At 40.8% G+C, this 25,519-nt stretch overlaps 1 protein-coding gene across 3 annotated transcripts in view; it reads left to right on the top strand.

Moving 5' to 3' along the window:
* Positions 1 to 25,519, top strand: part of GLIS1 (GLIS family zinc finger 1) — a 194,458-nt gene that overhangs the window by 141,592 nt on the left and 27,347 nt on the right. For 2 of the 3 annotated variants that reach the window (XM_051625622.1, XM_051625624.1), the window contains exons 4-6: positions 15,931 to 16,092; positions 19,489 to 19,599; positions 23,375 to 23,507. In XM_051625622.1, coding sequence (XP_051481582.1) covers positions 15,931 to 16,092; positions 19,489 to 19,599; positions 23,375 to 23,507 — 406 coding nt within the window. The remainder of the gene's footprint in view (positions 1 to 15,930; positions 16,093 to 19,488; positions 19,600 to 23,374; positions 23,508 to 25,519) is intronic. The other variant, XM_051625623.1, reaches the window with a different exon arrangement.

The following is a 25,519-nucleotide window of genomic DNA, read 5'->3' as shown; positions in this document are numbered from 1 at the left end:
GATTCCTTTCCCTTGCAGTGTGACAATGCAGCTGATTTGCAGGGAAGGCCAGCCATGGGGAGAAGATTATTTTACCCAGTGGTCCTCCTCAGTTGGCCAAATCTTTTCTGTGCCCTGGTGAAGGTCCATTTCCTACTGTCATTGACAACAGTGGGACGAAGTTTAGTGGGTGTGGCTTTTAAGGGTGAGTGCACAAATGTGTCTGTGGTAATCAGGTGGCATAATCCTTTGTGGCTGAGTATGTCCTCCATGCTGTTGTGCCAGGGTGTGCTTTTAACTCAGAGAGCCTGCGGGCTGTACTCAGGTTTAAGAACTGTGATTTTGTCATGGTAAGTTTTGAAGGAAAATCATGTGTTAGTCATGGTGAAAAATGTCGATGGAGAACCAAACAAAAGAACAAGAAATTGGGGTGTGTTTTGTGCTGCCTGACATGGGGTATTTTTGGCCCATGGACTTGGTTGATCCTAAGCAGAACTAGGTTTGCATGTCAAAATCAGTAACATGTTATTCATTGTAAACAGGACGCAGGGGCAGAAGGAGTATGCTGTACCCTTTTTATAAATTCTTTTGTCCCCATCCTTGGCTCTAATTTTATTATCCTTTCTGTTTAGTAAGCACAATCTGCTGCATGGCTTGCTCAGCATTTGTTCTGCTTCCCCTGTCTTGCTTTTCTGCACTGCTCTGTTTTTCTTGGTGATCCCACAGTGATTTCAGTTGACTCTGTTGAGATGTGGCTGCTCCACTTGCTTAGCTGAAATAATTAGATTTTATCTCCCCACACCCTGTCTTTCCCTGCCTTCCAACCCCATCAGGCTTTGGTCTTGTCCTCCCAGAGGTCATCCTTCTCTTTGTCTTTCCAAACCATATTTTCTCCACCAAATTGAGTTCAAATTTTGTCCTGCCACCAGCTGTTCAACTGGGAGATGCCACAGAATTCACAGTGGCATCTTGCTGACCTGGTTGTCTGTTAGGCCTTTTACACCTTACCTTCTCAGGAGCTCTCCTAATTTGATTGTTCTCTGAGATCTCCTAATGGTCAATAAGTAGGAATGTGCTGGCAGCAGATGTCTGAGGATGAATGGGCTCAGTCACCTTCTAGAAGGCCTCAGTGTTTATGAGGAGGGTGTCAGTGATCGAGATGGTTAATTCTTGGACTTCATGATCTTAAGGTCTTTTCCAACCAAAACGATTCCATCATTCTAACACATAGAACTCGTCTAAACATTAGAGAGTGGTGGTAAGCCAGGAAGCAGAAGGCTTAATACCCTTTCCATACTGTTTGCTTGAACTTTGACAGGTCTGGATAGACTTGATACACATGCATCAGCCCAAAAGTTTTTTAAATTTCACTTTATCTCCACACCAGCTCTCCAGAGCAGCAAACTCTCCCATGTTCTGTGAATAAATCTTCCCTTTACTGTTTTAAATTTGTCATCTTTAACTTCATTGCATGCCCTTTTGTTCTTCCTGTGCCAGACAGAAAAGATCCCATGATATTTTGCCCTGAGACCATTATTTTTAGAGGCTGTTCAAGAAATCGCCACTTCTCTCCTTTTTAAAAATAGTAGCCCAGCTTTTTCAAAGTCAGTATTTTCATCTACCCTGCTGCAGTTGGCTAAAGAAGCCTCCAGAAATGAACCCTGCACTCAAGTGTACAGGAGCCCTTAGGCTGAGTTCCGAGTAGCTTTTATTTGCCTGGCTTGGTGGGAAAATGTCAGGAGATGGATGAGGTGGATAATTGGGCTGTACACAGGTACTGGCTCCTGGTGAGGATTAGGAAAGGCATTCTAATGGTGATGGGCCATTCTGAACATCAGAAGTCTATCACTCTGGCTGTGCTTTAATGGTGCCAAGGTCACTTAGCTAAAGAAGTTGTTTTTGAACTCCTGTAGGCCCCTGTGTCAGCAAGGTGTTTGTGCTGTCTTGAACCCAAGTCCAAGTGTTGCTGTAACAAACTACTGGTGAGTGGCTCAAGACTCAGCTTTTAATGCAGTTTCTGTAAAGATTTTCAACTGAAATTTCCCCAGCAGTTCAAGAGAGCCTGTTTTAGGCTATGCAAAAGGCTGATATACTAGTGAGTGGTTTTAGAGATAAATTCTCAAGTCAGTGATGTCTTGAAGACATTCAGCACAGAGAGAATGGTCCTGTAGTGCTGATATCATATCATGTAATTGGTGAGGTCATGTGTACATAAAATCATGAGAAGAGGCAAAACTAGTAGGCTCACCACTCACACCCCTTTTATTTTCCTTGCATGTGTTTTCCACCTGCACATTTTGCCTGATTGCTCGTTAGCTTCTTTGTAATTAGGAGCTAATTAAAAAGGCACCAGCCTCCAAGATTAAATTTAAAGAGTTCTTATTTCATATGCTCACTTCTGGCAGTGAGAAAAGAACACAGAAAGCTGACAAGGAGGAGCATGAAGTTGTTTTTTTTTCTCCTCACAAAACATTGTTCTAGGATTGTTTGGACAGAAAGCAGGACTGCATCTCTCCATTCCCACATCTCTGGTGTTTCCAAGACTGCAACCAGTGGGAGAGGAGTTTGACTAGGAGGGATCCAAAAAATCTCTTCCCTGTGCCCAAGGATAAAAGGTAAAAAAGCAAATGGAGCAGTGGTAGGCAGAGGCTGTCTTTGAGCAGCCTCCTCAGCTGGAGGCACAGCATGCCCATTCCACCTGAGGACAATGGTGTCAGCACTCGGCCTGGGCCTAGGGCATGTCTCTGCACCATGAAGTGCATCTTCAGGAAGCTTGGCAGTGCCCTTGCTCTGGTCTGCTCCACAGCTGGAAGCTCACTAGCCCAGCTGTGGTGGTCTGAGCCTGAACTAGTGATCTGGTCTGAAAGGCAGAAGGGAACTCATGCCACTTTTTGTTCAGGCTGGTGTAGACACACCACAGAGACCTCCTTGCTCATTAGACCTCTCCATAGAGCAGGCGGAAATTTGATGCATAGGTCTTTTCTTTAGTCCTTAGCTGCAATTCCTGTTCAGTCTGGAGAGAGTTTCACATCCAAAGAAGGGCTTTTGTGCTGAGAGCCTGTCTATTTTTCAACTGTATTCATTGGTCTACTAAAAGGTACTATTTCTTCCTGCAAAACTTTCCTCACTGTTATTGTGGTTTTTGGCATATGGAAAGTTGAAGTTGTTTTGGACTTTCTTCTAGGGACAGAGAAAAGGACACGACATTTAAAAAATAATCATAGTTTTTGGAAAAGTTCTAATCATTCATTAAATGCCAAAGTTTATTCTCCTTTTCAAAGAATGCATTGTGGTCACATAGATCACTGTGCAGTCAAAGCAAGTTTACTTCAGAAATAATCTCTTAAACAGAAAAATTATCTGTCTGTCTTATTTTTTGTTCAATTATGAGGTGACTGGAGAAGAAATAGAAGAGGAAAGGTAAGGATTTAAAAGATGTACTGTAAATTAATTCAGAGTTAATTCCCAGCCTTTACTCACATAGAATATTGTTTGCAAAAGCATAATGGGAAGTGTTTATCAGAATTCTGTGTGAGTAAATGATGGGCCAAACAGGCCCTACATTTTTTAATAAGAAACCATCTATGAGGATCTGATGTGAAAGTGCTGGCAGAATTGGTCTAAAAACAACAGAATCTTTTCAGTGTTAAAGCAGAGACATGGAAAGAAAGTTCTCACAACTCTCACAAAGCCCTGTAGCCCAAGACCAGTGAAAATGAGCCTGTCCTCTGCAGCTGTAGGAAGAGCAAGGCTAGGGCCATTCTTGCCTGTGGAGTGCACATGCACTGCAAAGATCTCAAGGTGCTTTAGAGAATTAAAGCCCAACAAATTAAGGCTCAATACAATCCAGAGAGAGACAAATGTGTTTGTATCCCGATTTTGTGGATGATTAATGACTCACAGAGAGAACTCTTAAGCACTTAAAGCCTTGCTTTAAATTTGGAAATGCAGTATTGTAAGTACATTGTAGGCCGTACATTGCCTATGCCCTTGAAATAACCTTATTCATCTGCACCTGGAAGTTGTTCTGCATCCCCAAAACCCACTGGGGCTATTTAAAGCCAATTCACAGGTGTCTGAAATTTTACATATAGAGGTGTGAGACTATTTAAAACATGTGTGCAGGTGTTTACATTGCAAAGTGCAGGAGCAAGTCTGTGCACGTCCAATTTAGGTTTCATGTTGAAAGCCAGGGCTACCTTAAAGGAAGTCCAAGAACAGGTGGCAAGGTTGGCCTTTTCCCAAATATATCAGAGAAGAGATAAACCATTCTAGAAAGAGCTTATTTTTATGCTAAAGAAAGTGAATGCTGGTTGCTTGGTTGATGTAATTTTTTTCCAAACATCTAGGAGAGCATTTCAGAGCATAAAGGTGAATTAGCAAACTACCTGAAGATGATTATAAGGGTCTGGCATTCTCTCCAGTGCTATGGTTATTGATCTTCTTCCAGAAGGCCTGATTCTCCAGAGCACTGCTCCTGGCTCAGTGGCTTCACACCAGGAACTGATGAGTTCAGGATGCTCTGGAAGCATCTCATGAGGCTCTTGGTGTTGCACAGTCCTGCTCATTAGGCATTTCAGTACAAATAGTCAGAAAGGGGGAAGGACTAAACTGCAGAAAGGAGATAAGTAATTTGCTTAGGGTCACCCAATCATAAAGCACTGAATCTCCCTCAGCTGAGCTCAATGTCATACCCATTGCACTGTCTTTCCAGCTCAGCACTTTCTAGGCACCCACCTGACTCAGTTGATCTCACAGACAGACAGGAGCAGTAGGGGTGCTCAGCATGGCACCATTTGCCACCATGGTGCTCCTTCAACCAGGCGTTCGTTGTTCAGAGTGTACTAGGGGTGCTAATGGCTTCTGGTTACAGGGTTTTTCAGAAATGTTACTGCTAGTAGCTGTTTTGTCTAGTTGGAGATGGACAGTTTTATAAACTAGTAACTTCTCAAAAGCTGTGTGGTACAGAGCACTGGAATGGGACATCTAAAAAGATGTCCAGGAGGAAAGTTAGTTTTCCCCTGAAGTTTGTGGTCTCGGCAGATGCCAAGCCTGACACCCTGAGGAAGAAGCAGCACTCTTTTTCCAGATTCAGGAGCAAGGTGGATGGGCCAGGTATGCATCTATGGCAAGTCCAAGGCTGAAGACAGCTGCCTGGCCCCTCAAGTGACAGGGAGGACCTAGCTGTGGAGGAGAATGATTAAAAAAAGAGAGTTACAGTCCCACACACCTCCTTTATCCTGGTTAATCTCTTCAGGAAGTGAGAGGAAGAGCCGTAGAAATACTTGGTTGTCTTAAGTGCACATAGAAGAGGCAGGGACAGAAGCTTTCTTTGGGTTTGGAAACTGAGGACTGTGTGATAGTCTCCTCCACAGCCTGTGTCCCTGATGGAGCAGAGTCTTCTCTTGTTTTCCACACCTCAGTAGGGGCTGGGAGGACTTCCCGGTTGACCATATGAGATCTCTTGTGAATTGAGTAGCTTCAGCAGCAGCAGTCAGGAGAAGTTCAGCATACTTTTAAGAGAGGCCCCACAAGGACTTGAAGTTATCCAGCACCTTCATCACATCAGCCCTGGATGTTCTCCAGAGCCAGAAAGTGTGGAGTAAGCATGCAAACGTAAAAATGAAACATAATCGGGCCCTGGGAGGCTTGGCTTGGGTGTGGTCTGAGTTCTGCCTATAGTTTTGGGTCATTTCCTGTTTTACCCAAGATGCTTTGGCCCACACTTGGCCTTGGACTCCTCATTCTGAACTTCCAGTGCAGGACTCAGCAGCCCATTTCAAGATACAACTGCTCTGCCTGCTGCTGCTGCTGCTGTTATCTGGGAGTGTCAGTGCTCCAGGAACAGTGATAGGAGGCATAAACAACTTCAAAACCAAAATAAACTCCTGCTATCAGAGTCACAAGGCGAGCTGTCCAACACAACATTGGTCTCTGATTTTTTATTTAATTTTAGAAGCTGAAACTAAATGTTTTAATTTTATATTATTCTCAACATAATGCTAATTTGCTCCAGATGTCCACTCAGAGCAGAAAGTTGCCATTTTGCATAGAAAGCATGTGCGTCAGTGATTTATTCCAAATAGCTTCTATTTTACTGCATTTCATTTTATTCTCAATGAAGTACTTAACAACATGTTTCTCTTTAAGAATCTTACTTAATCATATGGATATAATTTCTTCAATTTACGTTTTCAGTTCTTTAGTGTGGTGGCCACAGGGTGTTTCTTAACCTAGGAAGATTAAATGCACATGTTGAAAGCTGCTTATATTTGATTTTGAGGCAGTTTCATTTCAAAGTCTTTCACGTAAGGTACAGAAGTGATTGTGGTTTCCTGCTAGGTTATGGGATGGAGGTATAACTCTCAGGAAAACCTTGCAGATACCTTCTAAACATTGGATAATCGTGCATGACAATAACATAATTTCATTTCTTTCAAAACTGTGGTCTACAGAGAGTGTTTAAGACTTTTTTTATTGGGGTTCAGGAAAAAAAGAGATTTAATTTTCTTGTCATTTCTGGGCTACAGTTCAACATTTCAATTTAAAACCTATTTCCGTTGAGTTCCATTTCCAGTTTTCCCTCAAAATATTATCTTAGAAAATGTCTTTTCTTCAGTTATTTATTTATTTAGCAGCATATTAAAAATTATGTGAGACAGCTCAATGTGGAACCTTTGTTATTTGAGCCTGGCTCATTCAGCCATTCCTGTCCATGGGCTGCTATTGGTCAAGTATGTCAGGAATGTCTTTTGGCAGCATCCTCTCCAGGAGCTACGTCATGTGTGTAGAGCAGCTCGTATGAACGAGTCAGTGTGGAGATGAGGCTGATCTGAACCTAGGAAGCAAAATCCAGGAAAGATTCTTACTCTTCTGTCACTTGAAGGCTGACCCTGCGTGTGTCGTTTGTATTAAGACAGGATGCACACACCAGTTTCCTCATATGTCAAAACCTGCTCTTCTTCTCTTTTAAAAATAATTTCATCCATATAATCGCTTTTCCTCTTAGGCTTTTAGATGGCAACCTGTGACCATGGATTCTAGATATCATGAGGTCGTATCATTTGCAAGTCTGGTTGTTCCCACCTGAAATGGTGTTAATCTCTGTTAATTTACATTTTCTTAGTGCATTTTTTAAAAAATCTTCACTTCATTTTTCAGAACTAACCTTGCTATTATTCTACAATGGTATCAGTTTATTACACTGAATTGTTGACACAGCTGGTAGGGAGCTAAGTGCTGTGGTTTCACACAATAAAATTTCAGACAATATGTGTAGCTCTTCTTTTTCATACGTATCATTTGAAAGCCATATGATTCACCAATATGTGTTATTGTTATCCACCCATGTGGGATACAATCTAGTTTAAATTAGTGAAGTGACTTGCTAAACTCCCTGTAAACAATAAGACTGTGGGAAAACATTAAGTGCTATTCAGAAAAGAACATTTCTATACTGCCTTTTATCCAAAGGATCCCACAGTGCTATAGAGCACGCAGGGACCTGGCACTGCTGGCATGCTGTCTGCTCTTCAGCAGAGAGCTCATCTTCACAAAAGGCTTTAGAAGGCAACTCCACCGCTTAAAACTGGAGCAGGGGTTTGTGAAGATCATAACTACTCACGCTGGTTCAGTGTGCTAGACATAGTAAGTGAAAAGTAGCAAGTGGACTTCGGGGTATTTGTGAGCACCATCTTGATTTAACATCTCCTTTGGAGGCTTAGGCACAGAATCCCATGCAATTGCTTCACAGGTTGGTGTGGACCAGCCACTGTAACTGCTGAAGCACATGCACTTAGTGCATGGAAGTGTGAGGTAAGAGGAGTGAGCTGAGCCTCTCACAGAAGGCAGCACATTATCTTGGATTAACCAGAGGGAAGGAGCTTAGATACTGATCATTGTGCAGCTCAGCTGAAGCGTGGTAGTCATTTACAAAGTGCAAGAACAGAATGGTGTTTCCAGACTCTAAACCATGGCTTGTCCAACAGTGCAGTGCATAACCAAGCCTGGTCAACCATTTGATATTGGCAAAGCCACAAAACTGACTTTCTTTAAAACAGATGAGGTCCTGAAGCCATTTTCCTAGGAATACATCTCACAGATTTCCCTTCTTGTAATTAATGTGGCCAAGTGAGATGAAACGAAAACACAGCGAGACTAGATTTGTGACGAAAATTAATGATCTATGTCAAACAACATACAAAAAGTCGTATTTACAACAAAAAAACACATAGATGGGTGGAGAGTGACTTTGCTGGTAATTTTCATCTTTTCTAAGAGAGAATTTGGTTATGGTTGGCTAGTTTAGTTAGCTGTAACCAGCAATTTCCAACTGTAGATAATTTTTCACCCACAGGATCCTCCTCTGATCTGCCAAGGACAGGAGCCACATTTAGCTGTGATGACACATGACAAGCTATGAGTCTAAAACACATTTATTTATTTATTGGTCTTGACAAAGATATGAGCTGGGTTTCCCAGGCTTAGGGGAAAAAAAAAAAAAAAAGAGTCTGGGCCATGAGTGGGAAGTTGGGGTGGACACTCACTCAGTGTTTGCAGATGACACCGTATTTGTTACAGAGGGTTTGGCACATGGTTGTCTCAAATCTTCCTGAGACAGACAGAGCACAGACCCAATCCAGGATGTTGATGCCTGTGGTGCATTGGAAACACTTTCTGTTTATAGACACACTGTTGGCATGTTACAAAGGCAGACCGGACTGTGGACTTACTCTTCCTTCATTAAAAAAAGAAAAAAATCTGAAAAAAGAGGGAAGTTTTTCATTTCACTTTTCCATATAAATGTTTGTTAGTGAGTACATTCAGAGTATTTCAATGACAGTTGATTCGAGTGTCTGATGCCAACATAACAGCTTAAATTATTTGCTTAATTCCTGAATGTGTGCATTGTTTTTAGCAAACATTTTTAATTTACATGTTTATCCTGCCTCTCTTCAAATCTCCCATTGGATTCAGAATGTAAACCAGGACAGGCAGTTTCTCTGCCATTCTTTTTGCAGATGGCTCTTGAATCAGGAGTGAAAAGTGCCCCTACACGGGGTACAAAAGGGTTGATGAATTCCCCAGCATGCATGAATGTCCTATGCTGAAAGAGAGCGCTCAACACGTTGCAGGAACAGCTTACAGAAGCAGGGTGTGTAATTTTTAATAACTGGGATAAAAACCCTCAGTGACATCTTTAAAATATAAACGCCTTTTCTTGTTTCTTTTATTTCTTCCCCCCTCCTTATTTTGCCTTTTCATCTCTTCTCCTTTCAATTCCATTAAGCCTCATTGTACAATAATGTATCACCCCGGACTTTTTTCAATTATGTTTTTGATTTTTTCCTCCCTGTTACTATAAAACTCCAGATGTTTTCAGACTTCATGGTTCTCTGGATATTTTTCCTTTATTTTAATCTTCTTTTGTGACATGCCACACATGTGGTATTTTGGCCTTTTAAGATGCTACGCTGTGCTAATCAGGCATAAGTTTTGGGGAAGGGTTTTTTTGTTTTCATTTTGTAATGAACTTTTTTTCCTTCTGGCTGTTGTCCTCCTTTCAATTTTTTAAATATTTTTTTACTTTATTTTTGTAACTGGTTAGTCCACATAAATGGATTCTCTTCTTGTCCTGAGGCTGCGTTCATTATTTTAAGCAAATTAATTCTTCACTCTAAATTTGCAAACTTTTATACCTGTAAGTAAATTAGGAGCACTTATTCCATCTTGCGTGTCCATGAAATACCTTCTGACTCAAACTGTTTGCAGTGTAACTGGCCTCCCAGACCAAAACACCAGTCTGTGACTAAAATGTGGGCCAACATGAAAAGATACAAGCAAGAGTGTGGGACAGAATTTCAGCAAAGTCTCAGCTGAGACAGTTGTAAACAGGTGATATGTTAGACACAAAGTGGAATTGAGATGTTTCCTTGGAAAGTGAGGTAAGACAATGACTTACTGATCCAGAGGAATGAAGTTTTGAAGTACGTGTAGCAAAAGTATATTCTTTGCTAAAAAATCTAAAAGAACTGGAGAGAAGCATTTTAATTTTAGTTACGGTTCTTTGTTGGCACAGCTGGAGAGGGTTTTTAATTTAATTTTGTTCAGTCTTGATTTTGTCCCCAAAACAAGCAGATCTGGCTTCAGATGTTGGGGCAGCAAATCTCAGATTGTGTGATGTCCTTTAATTTCAAATACCTTGCAAGCTATTAAAAAAATCCTAAATAAAGAATAGTTTCCCAGTTACACGTGAGGAAATAGAGGGCCTGACATGCAGATTTGGGGAGGGGTATCTCTTCGCTTATTGCCTGACCATACAAATTTTGCATTTTAGTTTTTAAGTGTTGCTCCATGCAATGCTATTTTTGCCTGCAAGCCATAATACTGCATTCAGTCCAACTGTGATGAGGTTTCAGAAAACTGTTTGGTTGCCAAATGACATACTTAGCAAAACCTTATGGCAGAATTTGTGGCTGTCATGCTGCTGATAGTAAGATATCTCCAAACCATTCTGTGATTCTGTGAGCTTTCCTGGTTCACTCTCATGTGTTGCAGCAAATAAATGCAGCTACCCCAGTTTTGACAAATGTTTATCCTTCTGCTTGATTAAAGAAGGATTACTAAAAAGAATTTTAAGATTAGTTACTGGGTCTTGTGAAAATGATAGGATGCTCTGATAGTTTCCCAGATATTTTGTGTTTTGCTGGCAGATGTATCGAAAGCTCTGCTTGCTCACTGAAATGCTCCCTGAAGAGCCTGACCTACGGGTACTAGAAGAAATTAAATCTATGAGTATTTCAGTGCTTTGAACAACATTCAACTCTTTCTTGGCAGATGATAATTTACAATTGCGTGAGCAAGAGTTTAGAGTGACAAAACATGCCAGTGCTACTTAGACATGGGCCCATGTCCTGATGAGCCAGTCTTCTGCACCTGGCATGGCAGCAGGCCTTGAGAGATGATTGGCAGAACTCACATTTAATGCCGGATATACTCAGAAACACAGGTAACACTATTCTGAAAAATCCAGAAGCCAAATCTAGGCTGCCTCGGTAGTCAGAGGAGAGGGTCAAGCACCGAGCAGGATGTGTCCCTCTGAGCTGCCAGGCTCATGCTGGGCAGATCTGCCCTTCCTCAGGGGCTCAAACAAGGAGGCCGTTCACATTTTAGACAGTCCAGTGAGAGTGGAGGAATCCCATCTCAGGGCATGTTGGCAGGCAGGTGGCTGGGTTTTGCAGTCAGAGGAGTCTGTGTCTGTGTGGAAATCACCTTGCATGCAGAATTCAGACCTGGTTGCTCTTGAAATGACTTAAATGAATCTGTTGTTAGGCCTTGCGTGGGCCAGGCCTGCATTCCTTGTGTACCCGTAACTCCTGGTACTGCTGGGGGGGGAATACAGACTTAGGGTCTTATAAAATTCATAGAATTGAAATAAAAGAGACAGCCCAAAGTCTTAATTCAGTGACGTACGCTGATCAAACGCCTCCTCCAGGATTTTCAGTGTGTTAGTACTTCCCAGTTTCATGTTAATTAGGAAATACACAACCTGTCTTACAGCATAAAGGACAATGTCATGCTGATGTACAATGTGTGGTGTCAAATGCTTGGTTACCCTACAACCTGAAGGTCATACTGCATTTATACTGTGACTTACTTATCTGTTGTGTTGTTTTTTTTTTCCCTGTTCTGAACCTTTTTACCTTTTTTTCTCCAACACGCCAGCAACTGTACAATAGTCTGGCTGAAGCCCTACATGGTTTTTTTTGTAACACAAATAATAAAACAAGTACAAGCAATTGTCCCCAGGACTCAAATGAAGTCTCATGTAAAGGTGTCACTTTGCAAATGTAAATAGTTCAGACTTCAAAAAACCCCCACAGAAACTGGCAGATCATTTTTCTGTTGCAGGTATCTTCCATTATTTTGTTACCACTAGGGGAAAAAAGCAGCTTCTAACAATTTCAATCTGTACCCTGGCTATATGAACGGGGATTCTTTAGGAATTGAGAGCTCAGTCCAATGGTTACTTTTTATGTACACAAATCGTTCTCTTGAGTTTAATAAAACTCCTTGCATGAATCATGGTACTCATGAGCAAGTATTTACAGGATCAGGATTATGGCTACAATAGAGAATTCAAAATTAATCCATTTGAGAGTTTTCTAGAAAAAAACAAAGCACCAAATCAGATAATTTGGTTCTGGTGTTGGGTGAACCAACTAATGTGCTTAAGTTACTGACATTCCTAACAGTGTGGAGCCTCGGATGCCTCTTGCCATGTCCCCAACATTAGACTCAGTGTGCTATAAAACATTGATGCTATTTGAAGAGCGGAGTGACTAGTTCCTCCCCTCCAAAAGGGATACATATCCTCACAGGATCTTTTTTCTCTTAACGTGTTTTTCAGTAAAATTTTCCCAATTTTGTAACTAGTTGGGAAGAAAGAGCATTTCACAATGTTCATAAGGCTTGTAGATGTTTTGACCAGACGTAAGATTTCCTATTGATAGTATTAAATGCTTTGGAATGAAATGTTTTGGGTTTTCCATGTGTAGGCTGTCTGAGATGTCAGCAGCCAATATGACCTGCTCTTTCCCTTTTAGGTCTATAAATAAAAGGCAGCTTGTTTAACTGATCTTGCAGCATGGAGCAGAGGTGTATATTAATGAGCTTTCTCTAATGGCACACTGGACCTATTTAGCACTACAACTGTGAAGGCTTCTCTTTTTCAGTCATAACTCATTTCCTAAGAAAATGTCAGTTACTGCTTTACCTTATGGTCTGAGCTGTTTAGTTTAGAGTTTATTTCTTCTAATCTGTACCACTGACAGATATTGTAGACATGACTGTGATTAAATACGCTTATGAAAATGGTAAACATTTGATAATATAAATCCTCTTGGGAATATGCTGTTATTTCTGCATGGCAGCATTCTCAGGTGCATTCAAAGTATAATGTGGAAGCAAAGAAAACACATTTTAAGCCATTACAGTTATTAGATTAAATTGTTTTGTTAGGAAAATGTTGATGTGTTTAGATCACTGTGGGATAATTTAGTTTTCATAAATATGCTTTTTAAATGCATGATATGGCAGCAGTTACACTCCAGTGAGTGTAAAATAAAGATAGTGTAGGTATGTCCATATGGTAGTGAACTTAAGTCTCATAAGTTTCTACAATGTATTTTTTCCTGGTAGAAGCCCTATCCTAAAAGCAGCAGTAGTTATAAAATCCAAGCAATGATTCATGCTATTTAATGTAATCATGTGGCATTGTTTTGTGTCTGTGCAGGGACTGTCTGAAGCACATATTAACAACCTCCCAGCAAAGACAAAAGTAGTAATTGCAATATAATTATTATTTTTATTGATGACTTTGTTTAAGAGCTCTGTTGACATTTACAGACTTTGAGGATCATGCAGTGTTTCTTACAGTTATCCCAGGCATCAAATGTCAACAAAATGTTTAAGATTGTAGGATTAAGCATTGACAGATTGGGGCCAGATGTCTCGGAGATACTGTAAGTGGCCTTCTCAGTTGATCAAATAGCTCTTTCCAATCTAAAGCCCTTTGGAAATGGAACATTTGTTCTTTGTAGTTGAAGCTGAGACATTTCTGGGATTGATGGATCTTCCTGGATGTTACTTGAGAAGCAGAATGAGCACCCCATTTATCCAGGAGCAGTTATATTTGCTGTATATATAAATACAAATACATTCCAAGTAGCAAGGATAGGTGGAAGGGTTAAAAGTGTCGGTGAGAAGCAGAGAAGCCCAAGAATTATCTGACAAAGTCATCCTAGCACAGGTTCCTCAGCCACCCAGTTGAAGTTATCCTGTCCCTGTACAACTGTACAGGTGAGACACTTCCACTTTTGGAAAATTGGGTCTCAGCAGTGCTGTCTCCACATATGGATTTGTAAAGAAAAACTGCAAGGGATACAGTCAGTAGATCCAGCAAGAAAACTCAGATAGGTTTTCCTGGAGTCCTTCAAAGTAGGGACCTTTCTGCAGCTCTCAGTGGATTCTCTCAGCCCCTTGCTTCTCAGCTCTTTGCACCTGCTCCTTTCCTACCTCCCTGTCAGGCCTTTCACCTTCATCTTTGTACATCACCTTCCCCTCTTCTCATCGCCAACAAGGTTCTTACTCTCCTCTCTTTTTCCGCTGATTTTCTTCCTATTTAGCTGACCCTACCTTTAGCAACCCTGCTTCCTTGAAAAGAGTGCTTTGCTGGTGTAGTCTCCCACCTCATGTGGTTAAAACGAATTTATCACAACCTTGCAACTGTCCCAGTATCTCTTATCCAGGATATTATAAATTATTTAAATTAGGAAATTATATTATAAATAAGAAAAGCCCTTAAAGCCCAGGCATATGTGGTGATGGAGGGAACTTACTGCTGATGGCATTTGATCTTTGGATTGTGTGTTAGTACCAAAAACAGGTTGTTGACAATGGTAAAAGTATAATAAATCCCTATTTGAATGTTGCTGCTTACATTGTAGCTCTGAGCATTTATGGTAGGCCCTGTTCATTTTCTTCCTGAAGTCCTGATCCAGCATCCAGCAAACTCTGAAACTTATGTACTTTCATGTGTTTTAAATTAAACTTGTGTTTAGATGTTTTAGGACATTTGCCATTGGCATTTTTGCTACTGACATCAATGAGAATGGAGCTGGACCTTTAACTAGTTTGGATTATTCTGCATACTTTCCTACTTTGCATCAGGCTGCAGATATGGAGCTGAAGACTGGTAATCCATTAGAAAAACATTCTGAGGCTCAAGATCCTCCATTCATGACTGAACAGTTGAGAAATTACTTCTGTGACCTAGGTCTCCCAGGCCTGAGAAAACATGGAGACAAGATCAGGTTGTGGAGTGTCACTGTAGTGATTCTGGTGCTAACGGGGTATAAAGTGTCCTAAGGGCCCTGTAACCAAGGACATTGCTGTATAATGTCCTCCTGGGCTGGGTTTATTGATGCCTGTATGTGAGAACCAGAAACTTTAGAGGGGTGAGTGGAGTACATAGAAGGAACTCATGACAGTCGGGAGAGTCTGCTCATGCAGGGGGGAAGGAACAGCACACAACAGTTGAAAGGAAAAACTTCGTCTTGTTGCTCACCTAGGATTCAGGTTAGTTCCCAAAGCCCATCTTAGCGACAGTGCCTCCACTATGTCACCTTGTGTCTGTAACACCAGAACATAACAGTGAGCAATGCAAAACACCCTTCCCTTGGCCTAGCAGCTGGAAATTTTAATTATTTATTTATTCTGATTTAATTTAAACCAGTGACTTTTGTTATGGACGCTATGCAGCATTTTATTACTGAGTTCTCTAATGAAACGGGTGCTTAAGAAGTCAGAATTGCTCAGGTTACTGGCTGTATAAATGCTGAGAACAGATCTGAATGATAGGGCTAGTAAAGAAAAGGGTGCAGAATAACAGCAGAGTTCCTTTGGATTGCTCTTCAAATGGATCAGGTCTTCCTGTAATAGTCCATGCTCATCTGCTCCCATGGATAGTATTTCAGACATCTGAAACCAGGTTCTTACCCTCCACAAATAGCTTCTCTTACTCTGTCTGTAGCAGCTAATTGTTACTGCCCACAGTGGTTCCTGTGCCAATTAACATCTAAGAGGACTCATCAGAAAACTTGTTCTTTCTTTACATTTTGTTTGGACATGATGTCTTTAAGCATTCAGCACTTCAGACAGAACATGTGAGATATTTATAACCCTTGTATTATTACTGAGCTACACACCATGTCTTCAGTGACAGATTAAATGAACAGCACAAAATGTTGTGTTTCATCCATAAATTTCAACAGATGTTTGAATGTTGGTTGATTTATTGCATATCCAACTTGGATCTTACACTGTTCTCATTGTGGCTGCACGTGGTTTATTTAATAGTACTTTACAACAATTTTTTATGACATTTTTCAGTTTGAAGGGTGCAACAAGGCATTTTCTAGGCTTGAGAACCTCAAGATTCACCTCCGGAGTCACACTGGGGAGAAGCCATACCTGTGCCAGCATCCTGGCTGCCAGAAGGCTTTCAGCAACTCCAGCGACCGGGCGAAGCACCAGCGAACACACCTGGATACCGTAAGCATGATTCCCTACTGGGAGTTGCACTGAGTTTTCCTGTGGTCCTTGTACACAATCTGTTCTGCAGCCAGAGGGTGACTTTTCCTTTTCAAAGGAGCATCTCAGAAAACTCAGCTATAGGCAACCGTACATTTGTTTTGAATTATATGTGCATCAAGAAGTGAAAAAGTCTTGATCCCAGACAGGCAAGTTCATCTGCCTTACTCATGCTGAGGAATGAGTTACTCAAGAATAGGTTACTCAGGAATAAGTTACTCAGCAAACTCTCTCATTGTTCATGTTCCAGTAAGTGGAGGCAGCAGGACAATAAGGTATAGTGTGAGCGAAAGCTGAGTCACTGCTGCTGTTCTAAATGTGTGTCATTGTCTTGCTTCCTCTCCTGTGGTGTTTCAGTAGTCTATTCTGAATGAATGCAAAAGCAGTTCAGACATCTCAGTGGAAGGTAAATGCATCGTAGTTTTGAATGTACTTTTGTAAAGGTAAAAATACATCTGTCTTATAACTATATGAAATGTGTTACGTACCCACCATCGACATTAACTGTAAACATCAAATTCTTAGGTACAGCTGGTAGATTCAGGCTCAGCTCTACAAGTCTCCTCACAAATCTTGCGGATAAAGTGGGAGCTTGTCTAGTGTCTTAGGCTCTGATAAAATTTAATCACCATATTATGGGGAAAGAAAGTAAGTAGACAACTTTGTAGACCAGCTAAGTCCTCAGCATAAAAGTTGCAAAGAATAATAGGCTGAGTTGTTCCTTTGTCTTTTTCAAATAAGTGAATCTATGGTTTAATGTTTGGCCAAGTGTTTATGGGGCAGAACTTTTGAGTTTAATTGATATTTACTTTTTAAGCAGTTACACATTTCAGACAGTGCAGCATTAAGGAATGTCTAATGTACATTATGCCTTGCAAAAACAAACAAGTAAGAGAAGCGAGTCAGTCACATTTTCCAAACCAAAGCACACTTACAATAACAGTGTTTTATTTATTTGAAAGTCAACCTGAGATATTTGAATTTGTAATTAGTTCTAAAATGTGTCTCTTTTAAAAGTGGATATACTAAATTGGGCACACAGTTTTGAAATGTAGCTGCTTGAGTCTAATAGATATATTTTTTCTCTTAGCCATAGTCAGAAATGAAATGCCATATATTAGTTTTGGAAGAGAATTCTAATGGTTACCAAAATAAGCAAAAATTCTTATATCTGTTGATCTGTGTATTATTGAAGACAAATCTCTTAACTTTCTATTTTGTTTTCTTCTCTCTTTATCTCTGTCTTTATTATCTGAAATGCTCATAAATCAGGAAAAAGGTACAGTAATCATTTTCTACTAACTTTCTTAAATGTCTAAAAACATCCTCCATGCTATTCTGTTGCAGGTTCTTTAAAACTGTTTCTGTAGTCCTACCCCATGATAACTAACTTCCACTTACCTAGTTTAATTGAAGTTGGGTGGTTTAGCTTAGTGTATTGTCTGCTTATGTGAATGTGAAAAATAACAGGGCTACAGGACGGTGCTACTGTAGAGGCTGCACGTTGCATGAGCTCAGGCAAAATAACTGCCTGGGGTGGCAAAGCAAAAGAACCAGGAACCTTCAAGGGTAGTCAGATTTTCATCTAGTTTCCCTATCACTAAGTTGAATGAGTCTATCTCTAATTTGAATGACAGCAATAATTTGAAAAAGACTCTGCTGGTTTTTCTGCTAAGAGTTTTGTTGAAGTTTTCCATAGTTTTTGCTCAGGTGTCAGTTTTCTGTGTTCCAGACCCTCTCAATATATCTGCTTTGCCCTGTAACTTTCTGGGTAGGTGCTGTGTTAGCCTGCAAGGTCAGGAATTGGTGAATGATTCTATTATTCCTTTAGAAATTTCCTGCTGGCTGGACAGAGCAGCAATACTTTTCCTCTGGAGATACTTGCAAAGAAAAGGTGTTTATATAGACGGCTTATTCCGTATGGAGTGCATTTGGAATTGGTTTTAAAGCTTCTCAATGTAGGTCACTCCAGCATTTATCTTTTCCAAAGGAGGTTCTGTAAATCATTTCAGAGACTTGCTGGCATATGCTGGTTTGATCGAATCTCTACTAAATCATCTGGAAGTTGATCCTTCTCCTAGGGAGAAGCAGAACAAAGGGAATGTATCTGTCCTTGTGGTAACAAGGGCATGTCATCACTCCTCCAGTGTAGAGCAACTTGTTTAAAAGGACCTCACAGTCACTTCTCCCAAAGCTTTTGGGTTTTTTCCCCTTTTGTGCATCGTCTTTTTGAAACCAAGGAGATTAAAGAACGTGACACTGAGGTCACGACAAACCAGTTTTCTACCTTTGGGAAGACTCCTAAAGGACTTACTAGTCCAAGTGTGAAGGCTAAGGTAATCTTGACAGATGAGGCAAGAAAACAGAGAAAAAAGGAATGTTCTGCTTAACTAAAACTTTGTGAGCTTTGACATGCAGCTCTATTTTGCCATCACTTAAGTCAGTGGTTACTTAATAACAAGTGTCAGAGTCCCTTTGTTCAACTTGGGAATTACACATTCATTTGGAAGTTGTACAGTAACAGACAGTGTTTCATTTGTTGGGAGCAGGCACAACTAAGAGAACTTGGTGAGGCTTCAGTCATTGAGACTCCAGGATCAGAGGGTAAAATGGAGCATCCTTATTTTTTTTATTTTCCTGTGAGAAAAGTATACTGGAACTGCCTGCCCAGCTCCAGATTGTTTTCCCAGGGAAGAGTGCTGTGCCACACAGAAGTGGCAAATTCAGCTGGAAAGGTCTTCCCAACAAAATCAAGAACAGTGGATTTTTCTTTCTGTATTGATTTGCTCAGATGTTAATGTTTGATGCAGGTTGTTTGGTTAGGAGCTATAAAAAGAAAGATATTGCTGCTCTTACTGAAAACAGGAACAAGGTATGAAGGAAACCAAATGTGTGAAACACCACAAGTTTTGCTCTGCTGCATATGGAACAGTTGTTTTAAAAGCCATCTAAATCAGAACTCAAACCCAGAGTTCCTATATTTGTAATTATACTGGGTGATCTCATGATCATTTTGTCTACTGTAAAGGCTAGGAAACAAGTAATAGCTCTTGAAAGCATCTCATTAGCATTTCATGCAGCCCAGTAATCAATATCCAACATGAGAGAGTATAGATGTGTCAGGGGCTCTCAGTGCTTTCACTGAGTGCAAAATCAGAGCGATCAACGTGATTCTTCTGTTTGCATCTTGTCTGGCTGTGTGCAGAGAGGAGACAGGGCAAACACGGCAACAGCAAACAGAGCAAACAGCTCAGGCTTCACCCTGTCTCACAGGAAGGGCCAACCTTCAGAGCCCTGAATGCTGCCTGTGGAGACGCAGAGGGATAGGAAACCTTCTCCCTTTTCTCACATTTGCAGAAGCCCTATGCCTGTCAGATTCCTGGCTGCTCCAAACGCTACACCGACCCCAGCTCCCTGCGCAAACACGTGAAAGCTCATTCAGCCAAAGAACAACAGGTGCGTAAGAAGGTAAGGCCCGCTCGGCAAAAAGTGTCCTGCCTCCCTGCCTCCCTGATACAGTTAGTTTGGATTTACCTTTGGTAAATATATTTTCAATTATGTATTTCAAATATCTTTTAAATCAGAATTCTTCTGCAATATCGCTAGAAGAAAACTTCAGTTGAGCTAATTTTCCTGTTGGTTTTTAATCACTATTGTTAATGAGTCCACTTTGTACTTTCAGGGCTACCACCCTGTAATTTCAGTTTGCCGTACACATTCTCTCCAAGCAGTTCTTTCCTGTTGATCTTTCATACATAAGCCCAGATTCTGCTGCCCTTCACATAAAATCTCCATGCATTGAGTCCCTGCAATCACCTAGTAAATACATGTTGGCAGATAATCCAAAACACAAATGAAACTAAGACAGGATACTATGGAAATGTCAGGACAGGAGCACTTGTAATAGATGAGGATGAAGCCCCCCCCCCCCCGCCTTCCCCAACACACCTATGTTTTAAATGCATTTATACATCATTCCAAACCCAGACTGCTAGTTATGTTTTTCACTGCTATTAGATTCAAATAAGTATTTGGTTTCTGTGGGCTCATTATTAAATGGGCATGCTTACGGGCACCAGCCCAGGATCAGAGAGTTGTTCCACATTTGTACACACAGTTTGTAAGAAGATGATTGTCTGTGACAGAACACACCACGAGCACACTTCAGGCCCAGGAGTGGAGGGCAATGCAAGCCTTAGCAAGCAATTACAATTAGTTCAGTAAGCAGCAATGACATCTTCCCCAATCTGCTTCGCCACTGCCAAGAGCATCTCAGATGAGACAGCAAGGCATGTTTAAGGGATGGAGGACAGAGCAGAAATGACAGCCTGGCAAGACAGAGCTAGGGAGCAGCTAATTTGGAAAAATGTCAGAGATAAGAACTACAAGTATGGAAAGCAAAGAGAGGAGCATGCAGAGAAAACATGCAGTAGCAGAACCCAGGTCATCTTAGTTGCAGAACTTGGGATGAGCTGCAAAGGAGTGAGATGGATGTCAAAAAGGCCTAATTTTCCTGCTTGAATATAACTGTGATGAATTAATACTGATCGGTCCTTGTGTCAGCCATGCCCCTTGTCTTAAACCTCTTCCCTCCTGCTACTTCTCAGCATGGATTATATCCCCTACATTTGTCACTTGGTTAGATTCACTAATTTGAACTTATGGTCCCCTTTCCTAGGGCAGTTTTCTGTCCCCCATTTCTTCCTGGAACCCTCCTCTGTGTCAGATGCACATATCTGAGTAACACTTCCTAGAACATCAGTGTCTGGAGTTGTGCACACTGTTTCAGACAGTCAAGAAACACTCATTATACGTGGAACTTTGTGCCTGGCAATACCACTGTTCGTACCTAGCACCCATCCTGGTGTCCACAGAATCAAGTTGTTGTCTCTGCACTCATCAGGTCCAGTCAGAACTCCTACTTAGCCTGCTGGGACTGGAAAGGACCACCTAGTTATCAAGCCCAATTGTGTATTATCAGGCCACATGGTTTAACTACAGATGTCTAGAAGGTTCCACACGGTATGCTGTGCACATTACTCCCACACCACAGGTCACAAAATTCCCAGTGCTTCCCTAGAACAAACTTTAGGTCTTAATGAGAGTCAGAAAGCCACAGCAGTAATTGGCCACAGACAGAGGTCGACTGTGGCACCAGTGTCTTTTGCAGCAGCAAGATCTTTGCAACAGGTTTTGTTACATGAAATTCTCAGCTGATTGTGGAAAGCAACCATGCTCTCCACTCCAAAGGAGAGAACCTCTCCCACACCTTTCCTTCCTGTGGTTGCTGACATACTTCTTGGGGGAAGGAAGGAGGGAATTATTTTATTTCCTAATACCAAACATGGGTATAATTTGTTCAGTTCTGAACAGAATGTATTAACATGTTCGCATCCTTTACATCTGGAGAAAGGAACAGTCCCCACTGTTACACCCTGTCACCTGCTGAGGCATATTTCCATTTCTATGAAGGAAGGTGAGAGAAAAACCTAAATTCAAACATTGCATTGAAGGACAGAAGGTAATTCCTACATAAGCAGCAGGAGGCCCTAAGCACAGAACCAATACGGGACAAATGCAGTACACACAAATGGCAAATGCAAGCTGCTTGGTTGTACCAAGATGTCAAATATCCAGGGTTTCATATCTCTTAGTCTTCCAGCTTGAGGAATGTTCCCCCATTTACATACCCTCCAACAGACTTATTGAGGCTATCTTAAAATAATGTTAATTCCTTGCCTCCCACACCTGATTTATTAGACCAATCAAATCTGCACTCCTCCAGTGGTCTGAAATCATCTTCAGATTCCCTGTCTCGTTTATCCATGATAACTTTATGAATACTTGATCCTGTGTCTCTTTTCCTTGCATCTGAAAAAGCAGCATATTTAAAGTGCCTTTTGATCAGGCTCTCTCAAAAGGGACCAAGGCAAATCTGACTCTTAAATAAATAACAGCCCCTCCCCCCAAAATATTTCACTTAAACTTATGATAGGAAAAAAACAAACCCTTTCACAACTAAGTAAATCTCAGTGTCTGACAGTCTAGTTTGGAATAAAAGGGGGAAAGACTGATCACACTCACTTGCTCATTTTTGGTTATAACTCAGCAAAGGCAGTTGTCTGTTGGTATCAGCTTCCCAGAAGTTCTGAGTAGAAATTACTTAGCCAGGGAAGAAAAATCAACAGGCTGCTCTGCCCTCCTGTCCTGGTTGAGCTATGCTACCAAAATGTGCCATCTCTGATAGAAAATAAAATGCCCTGAGCTTAGACTGACATCAAAGGAATCCTGAGTATTTGGTTCATAGACTAGAAGATGACTGTGGTGGTAATATTTGGTTGTTCTGAAAGGCTTTACAAGAGCAAAAGAGGAGAAAGTTAGCTGTTAATTTAGTAGTAGTTTAATTGGCTGCAGATGGACTTTGTGATCCAAATGTTAGATGTTTATCTTGAACCAACAAATGGCTGTACAGCAGAATTCTAAATAGGTTTGCCTGGACCTTTTATTTGGAATAACCAAACCCAGGGGAGATTGGTATGCAAAGCTTTAAATGTAAAGACAATGACTATGGATTAATGGCTATAGAATAGGATGGCTGCTTGTGTAATGTGAGCACCATATTATGACAAAAGCTTGGCAACATCAGTGTGTTTGAAAGAGAATTAGAAATGCTTTTCTTTCTTAATTCTCCTCTCCTGCTGTTTTTAATATGATCGACATTGTGGTTTTCAAGAGTTTGCTTCAGACACTTTTGCCAGAGCTTTAATTTACGTGGAGAACAGCTGACATATTGGTGAGACCTCTTACATGTTCCTGACAGCCTATTATTCCACCAGATCTAATCTGATAAGCACAAGTGCTTTTCTTCCCCTATCAAATGTCTTTCCAAGTGTCACAGCTACAAGGTGATGCAATCCTTTTGCCACAGAACCTCAGAAACTACAGAAGGTCTGAAAAGACGCAGTTAAATTACTCAGGAAGGTTTGAAGAAACACAGGGTACATTATTTTCTGAAGCAAACTGTTGTTAATTTAAGACTAGCACATTTAACTTGTGCGCTTCAGAAAAGCAAAACAATCTCTAATTTAAAGAACCAAGTAATAGACACATGCTTAATGACACCTAAGAATGACATTTTGTTCCTTCCTTCTATACATAATCTTTAAGCAGAGACATATGAATTTAAATGGAAGTAATTTGATTTACTTTGCAATAAAATGTTTGTTTTATCCTCCTCTTGTAGCTAAATTCATGTACTGATATCGAACAGGATGTACTAAGTGAATGCTTAGCTATACAACAGCTCCACACATCTTCACAACACATTTTGGATGGGAAATGTGGTAGATCTGTAGGTCATCATGATTTAATTACAGGTAAGAACACTTCTAATAAGTATGCTGCTAAATGTGACATACAATACAGGAATTAAAACAGAAAAGCTTATGGGTCTGATTTGCCACTGTGGAAGATGAAAAAAAACCCAAACCAACCCCAGCCAATAATTTCATGAGTTGGTCTGACTTTTTTTTTTTCAGAGGTAGTCAGACAAAGAGCTCCTATTAATTTCACCTGGAGGGGGCAGCAGCCCTGTTGAAAATCAGCCTCTGTCCATGTGTCCTCTTTTTAAAAGTTTGCCTTGGCTCCAGGAGAATGCAGGTGCATGAGCTTTGCTGAAGCCCGAGCGCTGCAGCAAAGACAAAGGCACAGAGCAATGGGGTTCTCCAGCTCTTCAGGAGCCACAGAGAAGCTGATGGGGGTGTCTGTTACCATGCACTGTGTGATTATAACAAATATCATATGGTCATGGGTGAATGGAGCAAAAGCTTGAATTTGAAATGTCTAAGATTGTTTTAATTATATTTTCTAGTATTTAATCTTTCATTCTTTCTTTTCTGTCCTTTCTTTCCTGTGGTTTGAATAAGAGCTGGCTCCTTTGAAGGACCTTGGACTATTCCTATACCTTTTATAGGAAGAAAAAAAGATCCTTCATTCACTTATGAAAATAAGATCTAGATTCACAGCTTTTGAACCTCAGCAGAGGATCCTGAATCAGGCACGGAACAATCTCAGGTTCATTGTTTAGGCCCCAGAGAGAAAGAGGAGCTCTCAGAGGTCATCAGTGTAACTGCAGTCTCCCCCATCCTGTGAGGCACATGTATCCCTCCTCTGATTGTAGAGATTAGAGCAGGGAACCTTCCACTTGGCTGTTTTCACTCTCAAATCTCTTTTTGTCCATGTAACTATTTAGCCCTTTTCCTAATTCACATATTTATTTTGTTCTTGGCTTCAAGCAACATCACATATCAGTAAGCTGCAATGCCTTTTTGAAAAAGTACTTTCCTTGATTAACTTTGCATATGCAACTTTCAGATAATGTTTGATGAGAATAATATGCACATAGATTCTTACTTGGTCTGCTTTGGTGGAACCTGCTTTTGAAGAGCAATTCTTGTTTCTGCCTTTGAAATTCCTCTAACTCTGTAATATCCATTCTGGGATAGGACAATCAATACTATGCACAAAATTCCAGATTACACCATTCACTTGACTTATAGGCCATCATTGTCTCATTTTCTTGTGTTATTCTCTGTCATGTCCCAGACACATCCCAATATCTGACTCATTTTTTAATGGCAGCTGCATATTAGGAATGGGATGGATATATGGCAACATAAAACATTCCTTTTATCTAGTACAAATCTTCAATCTTTTATTTTAAAACCATTACCCCATGTCCTATCACTACAGGCCCTGCTAAGAAATCTGTCCCCATCTTATAAGTCTTTCTTTACATATTGAAAAGCCACTAAAAAGTCTCCCTGGGGCCTTCTCTTCTCCAGGCTGAACAACCCCAGCTCTCTCAGCCTTTCCTTATTGGAGGAAGTCTTTGGATTGCAGAGCAGAGCCAAGTGACACAAAAAGGCAGGGCTTCCATTTTTTACGACTTTATTTCCAAACTCGGTCAATATTAGAAAATGTTACGTGCTATTAAAATCCAAAGTGGCAGAAAGCTGGAGGGACTTGAGGGGATTATTTCCATTCTCAGTCTGCATCCCTGCCCTCTAAGATCTGTGAGCACATGGCCTCTGCTCTCCACCCTTGTCTGTGTGGTGTAGCTGAAGCTTGGCTTGGCCTCTCTCTTCCAGGCAGGACAGGAAAGGCCAGTGACATTTCCCTCAGAACAGGCTGCACTTCAGAAATAGCCTCGGATTTCAAGTGAAAACAATAGAACAGGGAAAAAGTTACTACCTTATTACCTTACAGATAAACAGACCATCCCTAAGCTCCCAGTGTCATTTCTGAGAACCTCTTGTGAAATTAAGGATTTTATCTGTCAATCATACTGGCTTCCTCTGATACGATTTCTTTGCTGATTATATCAATC

The sequence above is a fragment of the Apus apus genome, chromosome 7, assembly GCF_020740795.1.
Source record: "Apus apus isolate bApuApu2 chromosome 7, bApuApu2.pri.cur, whole genome shotgun sequence".
Classification (NCBI taxonomy): domain Eukaryota; kingdom Metazoa; phylum Chordata; class Aves; order Apodiformes; family Apodidae; genus Apus; species Apus apus.
This window is presented reverse-complemented; position numbering and strand designations above follow the sequence as displayed.